General features: G+C 30.3%; 1 protein-coding gene across 3 annotated transcripts in view; it reads right to left on the reverse strand.

Annotated features, from left to right (window-relative positions):
• Positions 1-12,573, reverse strand: part of LOC126885607 (nuclear RNA export factor 2-like) — an 81,678-nt gene extending 69,105 nt beyond the window's left edge. Inside the window, exon 1 of one of the 3 annotated variants that reach the window (XM_050652224.1) lies at positions 12,096-12,573. In XM_050652224.1, coding sequence (XP_050508181.1) covers positions 12,096-12,269 — 174 coding nt within the window. In that variant the 5' untranslated portion in view covers positions 12,270-12,573. The remainder of the gene's footprint in view (positions 1-12,095) is intronic. The other 2 variants (XM_050652217.1, XM_050652211.1) reach the window with 2 other exon arrangements.
• Between the last annotated feature and the right edge of the window lie 63 nt (positions 12,574-12,636).

The raw sequence follows: 12,636 nt of genomic DNA on the forward strand, positions 1-12,636 counted from the left end.
TTCGCGGTATACATAGCGACTAAAGAAGATAATAATCATTGTATTCAAAAAGAAATATGGTTCATTCCACGAATATACGGCTGTTTTGGATTATCGCGACAACGAATATTTTAGTGTACAACATAAGAAGTACGAAAGTAAATGGCTCTAATAATTATTCCAATAAACTACAATGTAATTTGCAATTTACTTTCGTTCTTTATATTTTGCACAATCAAATATTCGTTGTAGAGGTAATCCAACACACTCGTATGTTCGTGGAATAGGGTGTAGTTAAAATACCTATGTTAATTTTTTCTGTCTTTAACATATTCAAATTTTGGGAGTAGTCAATCGAGATCGACAAAAAATATGAATGTTGTCCTGAAGCTATTTTCTTGCGGCATCTTATGCAATTTATTATTTTAGTTGGAAATATGCCACAAGTTAAGGTTTGAAATTAAACTTATTTGACGTTTCGACTTCGGAAATCCTTATGAAAAGTCAAACCATTAATAATTTGTTCAATTTATTAGTGTTTTGTATTTTAATAAGGATTTCCAAAGTGGAAATCGAAACGTCAAATAAATTTAATTTCAAACCTTAAATTCGGGATGATTCGGGATACTTAGTTATAGGAAGAAGGCAAAGGAAAGGCAGTATTATAATTAATTTTTCACATTAAAATTTTTTGCAATTTACTATTTTAGTGGGAAATAAGTCATAATTTAGGTCTGAAATTAAATTTATTTGACGTTTCGATTTCCATTCAGGGAATGCTTATCAAAATACAAAATATTAATAAATTGAATTGAATAAATTAAACCATTTATTAATATTTTGTATTTTGATAAGTATTTCCGAAGTGGAAATCGAAACGTCAAAAAAAATTAATTTCAAAATTAAATTTGAAATTAAATGTTTTGACGTTTCGACTTCCGAAATCCTTATCAAAGTACAAAACATTAATAAATTGTTCAATTTATTAGTGTTTTGTATTTTGATCAGGATTTTCAAAGTAGAAATCGAAACGTCAAATAAATTTAATTTCATACCTTAAATTCAGGATGATTCGGGATACTTAGTTATAGGAAGAAGGCAAAGGAAAGGAAGTATTATAATTAATTTTGCACATTAATATTTTTTGCAATTTACTATTTTAGATGGAAATAAGATATAATTTAAGTCTGACATTAAATTTATTTGACGTTTCGATTTCCATTCAGGGAATCCTTATTAAAATACAAAATATTAATAAATTGAATTAAATAAATTCAATCATTTCTTAATATTTTGTATTTTGATAAGGATTTCCGAAGTGGAAATCGAAACGTCAAATAAATTTAATTTCAAATATAAATTATGGCCAACTAAAATTGTAAATTGCAAAAAATATTAATTTGCAAAATTAATCATAAACTTACTTCTTACCATTGCATTCTTCCTATAACTAAGTATATGATTTTATTGAAACAGCCTTTAATAATTATTAAAAAAAATTTATTTCAATCTTATAAAACACATTTTGAAATAAAAATTAATTATTACACAAATCAGAAAAAAAATATAATATAAAGTAAATATAAAGTAAGCTTACAGGAAAGAAAATCAAAACAATTTCATCAAATCATGGCTTTCTTGAATACTGATTTTGGATAAAAACTGTAATTTTTAACAAACTTTTATTTCTGAAAGTGTCTGGATATTTTTCAATTAAATCTTTACATTCTCTCCTGTTTGGAGCTTTTCTTTTTTTGATATTCTTTGCAAAAAATCTTTTAGCAAAAACTTTTTGATCCTCGGTCCATCGGACTAACGTCCTTTTTTTAGTGGTTGACTTGACAATGGCATTTCTAACATTTTGTGGTTTCGATTTCTCAGCTTCTACTACCACTACATCTTCTTGGAAATTTTCGTATTCCTTGTCTTCTGGTTCGTTTGTTTCAGTCATTATATTTTCATCCATATTTAGTTGAATATCGTCAAGGCTTTTGCCTTTAAATGACTCACCACTTCCAGTTTCCATAACCAATAAAAGTTTTGCTAACTTGGCAGTTTGGTAAACATCATCTGGTAACCTATAGGATCCTCTGTGGACACCTACTGTATGACCCATGAATAATGCAAGTTGTTCAATATCGGCTTCCGTCATATTAAATAATTGACTTATTGTAGCCAAGTGTTTCCTTAGTCTAGTTGATGAAATAGCGTCAGGATTTTTGGCTCCTGATAATCTGGTATATTTTCTTAAGATTTTATATCCACTTATCTTATTCCTAGAATTTGGTTTTCCAAACAAAAAAATATTTTCTTCAGGAACGATATTTGGTCTTGCTCTTATCAATAAATTAATATTAGATTGTACATCTTTACTGAATAACACAGGTACACCCCTATGTCTTTTTTCTCGTATCACAACTCTCTTGAAAGTTTTGAGTAAAATTTGTTCAGATGGGCTGGTAATGAGCGAAAATTCTTCATATGTACTTTTATCATTAGTACAACTCAAATATGTATCCAACTTAATTCTTTGAAGTTCTCCTGGGTGCCTTCGGTTCAGTAGAAGAACTTAACAATATGTTTCGAGTAGGGTATTGTGTGCGGATACTTTGTTGTTATTAACTTGAAGTTTAGCCGCTGCTTTTTTAGACAAGTCTATCAAAAATCTTTCATGATTTTGAGATCATTTGCTAAAGGGACAATTGTAATCTTGTTCCACCTCTTTAGATTTAAATTGTTGGCTGCTTGACTGGATATTTCATACCTCCAACTCGTAGTGAATAAGTGGAGCATTGTTCTAAGCTGCGCTTCCGCTTCCGCGGCTGTAATGGATTCGTAGTTTGCTTTTTTCTTAATAACAAAGTTAATGGCAATGTCACATCATTGTTTAAAAGAATTTACTATATTCATAGCATAGGAAGGAGTATCAAAGCTGTCATTTGAAGATTTATATCCTGAGGCAATTTGTGTTGCCTGAACAATATTATCAAAATATTTAGGCTGTAATGCATCAAACAATGATTTTATTTCAAGATTTATTTTTTTAAGTTCAATAAGTATCCTGGCTAACTCCCTCATTTTCCGTGACGTCACTGTGACAAAATGATGTTCTCTATGTACTCTCAAAATCTAGAGCCAAAAGCGCAAATTAAAGCATCTATCTGTCTTTGCTTCTAGAGATATCTTGTCTGCGCGCATACGTGGAAAAATTTGTCGTTTCAATCTTTCATCAAATACTAAGCCAAATATAAATAAATAAACATAAATAAATAAATAACAAATTCTAAGCAAAATTTGTTACATAAAGTTATTAAAATAAATGTAAACTTTTTGAGTTATTAAAGATCAAAGATTTTATTTTTCTTGAGAAAAATACATGTTTTTAACCGATTTTTCATCAATAACTCAAAAACTATAAGATTTTACAAAAAAAGTTATTATTACCAATATTGAAGCTAATAAAAAATGGAATAAACTCCTTACTAGAAAAACCTTTTAGTGTTAACTAAAAGTGAGTTATAGGTAATTGAATGTATATTTTTTTCGGCGAGTAAAAAATCTAAGTATTCAAGGTGAAATAACGGGAAAATTATGCATTTTATAACATAAACTTCTTAAACATTTGTCAAAGTACTTAAAAATATCTATCAAATGAGCCCCCGAACATGTTGATAGCATTAAAATTTATGCTCCAAAATTTTTTCAAAATTTATCTTTTAAAAATGTTTCCAAAAAATGTTGTTTTTTTTAATAACTCCGTCCACTTTTACGATATCATGTTCACCTAAAAACCGTTTGAAAGTTAATTTGAAGGGCTATTTCACCACGTAAAACTTAATCTTTTATACCTCTTACTTTTTAAAAAAATAAAAGATTAAATAGCCCCGGTTGCATGGTTCTCACAGCATAATTCAAGATTTGAACGTTTCTATCTCGGTTATTTTTTACCCTATAGAAATAGTAAAACAGGTAGAATATTTGACAGTACTCGTCGAAAAAAATACACATCCAATTGCCAATAACTCACTTTGAACTAACATTGGTTTAGATCTTTAAGTGAGGAATGTATTAAATTTCAGTAAAAATAACTTTTTTGCAAAAGCTTATAGTTTTTGAATTATACGTGAAAAACTGATTTAAACCATGCATTTTTTTACGAAAAAATAAAATCTTTGGTCTTTAATAACTCAAAAAGTATTGGTTTATATTAATAAATTTATATGGCAAATTTTGCTTAAAATTTGTCCCTCTGACGATTTATGGTATTATTTTTAATAAAATAATTTTTACCCCCGATAAGGGGTGGCATCCACCCCCAGGGTAAAAGTGCAAGTTGGCATCATGTCACTTTTGTTCCTTGAGGCATCCTCTAATTACTCACCAATTTTCATGAAAATCGATGGTGGTTCAACGAAATCGGAGGTGAAAACCTTCAATGACTGCACTATTTTGTTTTTGGTAAATAAAAAATCGTGAATATTACCCCCTAATTAGTGTCCCAAATAAAATTAATCGTGAGTGCTTTCCAGTTTACTTACTTATGTATTATTTGTATGATCTTTAAGTTTCACCCACCGGTTCAAAGTGCTTATTTTTGAAAAGAAAGTGGTTACTGATAAAATAAAAAAACAAACTTCGAAATGTTGAAAAGAATGCTTTTTTAAAAATTATATTAAAAAGTGTTAGTCATAAGAAAGGAAAAATTTCAAAAAGTAAATAAAAGTTTTGAGTTTTCTGTATATTTTCCCAAAAAGTGCTTCATTTTTTGGTTATTTCACGTTGAAATACTCGATTTGTAATTTCAGTCTACAGACTTCATGCATGCACCGTTTTTTATTTTTTATAAGCTATATATTTGCTAAGATTATTTTTAACATTTTCACTTACAAATACATAACTCGAAAAGTATTAACTTAGTGCAAAAATTCTATAGGACAAGAGTTGCTTAAAATTTGCTAATTTATTCATTTCCGTAGATACATTTTTTGAACGTACGTTTTTTCGCCTACAAGATTTCATCTCCCAAGTAGAAGCAACAAATGGCACAAGGTCAGAAGTAAAGTTTATCGCCGTATTTCACGTTAATTCATCGCCGTATTTCATTCTACTGACCTATATACAGGGTGTCCCGAAAAGATTGGTCATAAATTATACCACACATTCTGGAGTCAAAAACAGTTCGATTGAACCTAACTTACCTTAGTACAAATGTGCTCATAAAAAGTTACAGCCCTTTGAAGTTACAAAATGAAAATCGATATTTTTCAATATATCGAAAACTATTAAAGATTTTTTATTGAAAGTGTACATGTATCATTCTTATGGCAGGATCATCTTAAAAAAAAATTATAGTGAGATTTGTCCACCCCATAAAAATTTTATGGGGGTTTTGATCCCTTAAACGGCCCCCAAACTTTTGTGTACGTTCCAATTAATTCATTATTAGTTAAACACAACGTTTTTTGCCTCTTAGTATTTTTTCGATAAGCGAGTTTTTATCGAGATGCGGCTTCTTTTTTAATGTATTTACATAAATATTTTATGGGAGTTTTGTAATTTTAAACCCCCCAAATATTTGTGTACGTTCCAATTAAACTATTATTGTGGTACCATTAGTTAAACACAGTGTTTTTAAAACTTTTTTGCCTCTTAGTCTTTTTTGATAAGTCACCTTTTATCGAGATGTGGCTTCTTTTTCAAAATATACCTAAAAATGTAAATTATAAATAGGTTATTAACACATTTTCAGATTATTAACAGGTCTCTATAATCGTACTTAGCCATATACAAATATGTGGTGGATTCGATAAATATTCAAAATATCTCGATAAAAACTGGATTATCGAAAAAGTCTTAAGGGGCAAAAATGTTTTAAAAACGGTGTGTTTAACTAATGGTGCCACACTAATAATTAAATTGGAACGTACACAAAAGTTTGGGGGGTTTAGGGAAACAAACCCCCCATAAAATTTTTATGGGGTACACAAATTTTACTATATTTTTTATTAATGATGCTGCTGCCATAAGAATGCCACATGTCCATTTTCAATGAAAAATCTCTAAGTTTTCGATATATGAAAAAAAATTGATTTTCATTTTGTAACTTCAAAGGGCTGTAACTTTTTTTGTGTGCTTTATTGTATATAGGTAAGTGAGGTTCAATCAACCTATTTTTGACCCCAGAATCTGTGGTATAATTTATGACCAGTCTTTTTGGGACACCCTGTATAAAAAATAAATCTAATCAAAATTCAAGAAATTTCCTCTCTAGGTGTATATTAATTACGAATCTAATTATGGTCTATATTACCTAATTATCTAATAAAAAGTTAGATTCTATATATTTGTGTATTATCGTTCGGAAATTAAACTAATGAACAACGTGAAATATTAAAAAAGTATTACATTGACCTAACCAAAATTATTATATTTCTTTCAGTACATATTATCGTGTTCAGATTATTTTTAGAAGTCATAAAAATATTTTACCAGTAAAGTTATAAGCGTTTGTTTAAAAATACAGACTATTTAATTATTATACTTTTGTCGATTTTAAAACCATATGTTCCGATTTCATGTATCCTATTACTTAAACAATCGCGAAATAAGAAATAACTTCGTTAAAATCACAAAGGGGAAACCCCAAATTATCTAAAAACGCAGTGAGTGAATTGACAACACTGTTTGAGTCTATACTGTTGTGTATATGAGGCCGTAACACCACAATACTGTTTAAAATTATACTCATGAGGCTGCAAAAGTAAGAAATCATAATGAGTTTATAATGATAACAGAACCAAAAAGACAAGTATATATTAATTTTCATCTTATCAAAATAGAAATTTGTGCATTAAGAATGTTTTGTCACTAGATTCAATATATTCGATTATTAAAATATTATATACACCTCTAAATAGGAGAGGCTGTAAGGTTGCGGTATGGATTGAGTCCTTAAGAATAGTAGGATGTAAATATATATATATATATATATATATATATATATATATATATATATATAAGATCATACATGGATTTATTGATTGTCCAAACCTGTTAAATCACATTAAATTCAATGTTCCAAACCAAGCTCTACGTTACCACCAGGTTTTCAACATTCCTTTCCACAGAACAACATATGGCATTCATAACCCATTGGATAGATACATGGGGCTATTAAATGAATTTGATTATGATATTTTCAATTTAACTTTATCTCGGTTCAAAAGATCTCTTGCTTTGTGATATATATCGCCGATTCGCAAGAACGTAGGCTTAAGTCAAAAAAAGACGATTTTAGAGGAGAGGCATTTTAAAATTTATGGATATGATTATGAGCATAACTCCTAATAAGTTGTCACTTTAAAGAAATTACCTATACAATTTTGTTAGAAATATATCTAAATACAAACTGTGATAACTAGATAAATTTATAAAATGTTTTTGTTAACCCCTATTAGATATAGATAGATATTTATTTATTTATCATAATAGATAATACACAAAATAAAAACATTGCACTCCACACCTGTACAAATTACATAAGAATTGTCAAGGCAAGGAGCGCTGTATAATTATCATAAAGTATTACAAAAATTAAAAATTAAAAACATGAGACTAAACAAATAAAGAAATATTACATTTGAGTCTTTTTTCCTGAGAAACATTTACTTCAACTTTGTTAAAACGCTGACCTAACTAAAAAAGGGTCCTTATTTTAGAGAGAATTTTCACAAAAACTAATCGTAAGTATAAAATCGGTCATCCTTGACGAGAAATAAATACACAAAAACTAATCGTAAGTATAAGATCGGTCGTCCTTGACGAAAAATAAACACACAAATTGCTTCACATTCTGCGCTATTCGGCGGCGTAACTAACTTGGGTCTGTATTCATACGAAAATGTTAGTATTTAACTAATTTCTCGCTAAACAAATATAGACACTTGGTGCCACCTCTTAGCGACTATTATTATTAACGTCATAGGTCTTGATTCACGCGATAGATACTTTTATTTTTAGCAGATCTGCATTAATAAGTCAATTTCGTCAAATTTCAACTTAAGCCTACGTTCTTGCGAAGCGGCGATATGTATGGTATTGTTGAATTTTGTTCTACAGTGGGTGATCAAATTATTATGATCACTTCAAAAACTTTGTATTTTGGTGTTTAATAAAAAATAAAACTGCATATAAGCGTCTAATGATATGAATATAATATAAAAATAGATCATAAACATGTTTTTTTACATTTTAAAATATTTTTTTCTTTTCCTTAAATAACAATTTTTTTTAATATTTTGTGTGACCTCCTTTAGCTTCGATCACAGCTTTGATCCTCCTTGGCATGCTTTGAATGTTTCTCAGGCAGTCTTCTTTTATTTTATCGCCTCTGTGCCAGGTGGCAATGAGTCTCTCAATTAACTGCTGCTTATTTGTGACAGTTTCCTGGGCAATCCCCCTCTTCATGAGCTCCCATAGATTTTCGATTGGGTTGAGGTCTGGGGAATTACCTGGCCACTTCAGTACTTTAATTTTCTTTTTTTCCAGGTACGATGTTACTGTTTTTGCCTTATGGCACGGTGCTGAATCGTGCATAAAAGTAAAATTCTCCGAATCGCCAAACCAGTCTTTGATTTGTGGCATGAGCTTTCTTTCCAGAACTTCAATATATTGATGTTGATTCATCATTCCATTCACAATATACAGCCTCCCTGTGCCCTTGCTGCTGATCACAGACCATACCATGATCTTGAGAGGATGCTTTACTCGCTCCACTATGCAATCCTTGTGATATTTTTCACCCACCCGCCTTCGGACGAAGGCCGACTTATCCATGAGTATCTCCACTGTAGACTCATCGGAGAAACAAACCTGTGAATAAAAAAAAGCTATAAGATATTTTTTTAGAATAAAAACAGTGGTTATAGGGATTTAAACTTTAGTAGTGACGTAATTTACCTTATTCCAATCCTCAATTGTCCAATTTTGGTGTTCTTTGGCCCATTCCAGTCTCTTTTTCATCATTGCTGCTGATCACAGACCATACCATGATGTTGAGAGGATGCTTTACTCGCTCCACTATGCAATCCTTGTGATATTTTTCACCCACCCGCCTTCGGACGAAGGCCGACTTATCCATGAGTATCTCCACTGTAGACTCATCGGAGAAACAAACCTGTGAATAAAAAAAAGCTATAAGATATTTTTTTAGAATAAAAACAGTGGTTATAGGGATTTAAACTTTAGTAGTGACGTAATTTACCTTATTCCAATCCTCAATTGTCCAATGTTGGTGTTCTTTGGCCCATTCCAGTCTCTTTTTCATCATTGCGGTGGTCAACTTCGGTTTCTTGGCAGGGCGACATGATTTGAAACCTTGCTCAGCAAGCCTTCTGCGGACTGTCATGTCAGAAACTGCCATCCCAGCTTCACGAATAAGTCTTGTGAGGATTCTTCTGGACTTCTTTCTATTGTTTACGAAGATATCCCTCATTTTTCTCTCGTCTCTGGGTGTGGTGACACGCTTTCGACCACATTTTTGGGCACGGTGGTGAGTCAGGGGTTTGTTGGTATCAATTTTTTTCTTGATATTGCTCACTGTTGCTTGAGCTGCTTGGCATCGTTGAGCTATTTGATGTTGGGAAAGCTTTGTATTCAATAAAAGGGTCTTTATCTCCACTATTTTAGACACAGGGACGTCTTTAGCCTTACCCATTATGATTTTCTTCTCAAAAATCGAAATGTTTTGAAAATGTCTTTAAAATTAAAACTGATAGTTTTTTTTCACTCACAAGCACCACTAATACATTAATAAAACATACTAGAAAGATAAACCGACACTAATATTTCAAAAACAATGCAAAAACATACAAATTCAGATGTAAACTTCAAGCGCAAATTCACCACAATGTATATGTTGTAACGTAATTTGACACAAATGACAGTTCTAGGGCTGTAAACGTCAAAAAAGTAAGGTTATTAGTGACAAAATATATTGGTATACCTTAATCGTATAGCAAGCAGCATATGATTTTATTAAAAAAATTTTGAACAAATTTGAAAAACTTAAAATTTTGTGACTGATCATAATAATTTGATCACCCACTGTAATTATATTTTGTATATTTTTAGTATGTAGTGAACTTTAAATGTAACTTTTGTTATTGTTTTAACACTATACGCTGTGAGCTCGTACGTAGAGGGGATATTTACAAATTCGCGAGCGCCAGTAGTGGCAAGTCTGTAAACGTTTACCGGAAATTTGACATAAATGTCAAAGTGATTAATTTAAAATTAAAATTAAAAACATTAACTATAAAAAATATTAGTTGGTCAAAGCTGTGGTATATATTTTTACCTTAACCTTTCGTTACTCGCACCAACTTTTTGTGATCGGATACTCGCGCACGGTGCAGGAGACCGGGTCCAAAAATATGGGTCAGCAGTGTTTTAAAATTATTTTTTTTTGCAAAATTGTGTACGATTAAATTATTTAATGAATATATGATCATATAATTTTGTAGATATGCGTTTGTGTTCACATTATATTACTTTAATCAAAAATTTAATAATTTTCATTGTTATCCATTTATATGTATATACAAAAACTTTGGAAGTGACAAAAAATTGAATATGGTTAAATTTGTTTACTAAGAACTTTAGATCTTCATTCAATACACAAAAAAATTAAAAATAAAGAGTAATTGTAGTAACAAAAAAAGTTATAAAAATTAATTAACGTTTTTAAAACATGAAATACACAATGGTGTCACATTCATTGGAACAATGGTGTTCCAAACACAGATATTTTGAGCATATTTGGCAGTAAAACTTTGTTTTTCTATTTTTCTTCCAATCACAAACAGCACAGCGATCTGAAGTTCCTGGTGTTACGACTGGTACTTGTTCTGTTGGTAAACCACATATCTCCCTAAACCTCATTCTGATGGTTCTGGGTAAGTTATATATTTATATTTATATATAAATATAAATAAACTAATCTATAAACATTGAAAATAAGGAAAAGATCTTAAATTACCTTACTAATTAAAAATATCGATGTGTGATCCAAACACAAAAATTGGTGCACAAATACTCGCACACGGTGTACGGGACCGTGTTGCGTAATAACAAAAGGACAGTACTATTTTTTACACTGCGAACTGACTTTACCCACAGTTGATTGACCACTGAAGAGGCATACGAAGTAGCCATTCAAAATCCCCACTACAAGCAGAGTTACAGGAATTTATTTACAGGCCCGGTCTCCCACACCGTGTGCGAGTAACGGAGGGTTAAATATACTTACGTTTTAAATACTGAATTTAAGTTTTTTTAATGTTCCGTAATATGTAATTATAAATTAATCTAGCGCCATCTACACGATAATTGTGAAAATATCCGAAGTAAGAAATTCATATTTTATCAATAGAACGTCAAAATGATTAGCAAAATCTTAAAAAAATCGATTTCAATTTAATTACTTTTTTGCGTTGTAAATATTCAGCGATAACAATTAAATAATAAATTTAAAAATTACCGGTGAAAGTTGAATTAGTAGTCCGCTAGGAGCGACACCAGCGAAGCTCAGAGCGTATAGGTAATTTATCTTTTGAAAACTGATATTTTGTAATTTAATTGTCAATGGGGTATCCCGTGTTTTAAATAAATAAATAAATAAAATAAATAAAGAAAAATTACTTAAGTAAAACTTTAAAACTGTAAAACTAAACATTTTGAATATGGGTGCCTTAGTAATAGTGGCTTATCATATTTTAATGGTCAATTTCAGGGTAAAGCAATGCAATAACTAAAAATAAATACTAGCATTAGATATCTACACACATAATCAACACAAGTGCAGAATTTGGTTAACTTCGATAAGGAAGTTGCAGAGAAAAAAATGAAAAGAGTTCACATAATATCTTGTTTTTGCTCTCCTGAAAAGGGTTATGGCTCTAATGAAGTTGGGGTGCGATGTGTATCAGATATAAGAAATAAATGTTCGGATTATCCGTGCCTCGTTTGGTCCCATAGAGCATGGATAAAGGGGGTTCTACTGTAATTGTTGAAATTTAAATTGCAGCTCGTACTGTCTATGCTTGTTTTACACTTACCATGAATTGATGCCAATAGTTAACATCATTAAGCAAACTTCTATGTTTATGTAAGACTGATATACATTTATCTGTTATCAAAACATGCTGGGGATCTGGTGTTTTAAATCTAATATAATTCATTTGTTCAATTTGATCCATTCGCTGTTGGTATAATTCTTTCGCGTTGTGCATGATGGGATAATAAATCCCAATATATAACCAATATAATATCCTATTATAAATAATTCGAATTTACAAACAGTGCCAGAACTAAATTACAACTTCAGTTTCCAAATCATATATTGGTTTTTATTAATGACTGGAAGAGGACACTACTTTTCACTGTGTGATAAAGTATTTAAAAAAAATTACACTAAAAACACGTGAATATTTAAACAAAGAATATTCGAATTAGGAAAGTATTTTGATGCAATGCAAATTTAAAGTGGATAAACGTTCATAACCTGATAAAATTCATTAAAATCAAACTTCAAACTTCTAGTTATTGATTTTTATGTTGGTTCTACTGTAACAACTATCGTGCTATCACCAACCAAAG

Source organism: Diabrotica virgifera, chromosome 1 (assembly GCF_917563875.1).
Source record: "Diabrotica virgifera virgifera chromosome 1, PGI_DIABVI_V3a".
Lineage (NCBI taxonomy): Eukaryota > Metazoa > Arthropoda > Insecta > Coleoptera > Chrysomelidae > Diabrotica > Diabrotica virgifera.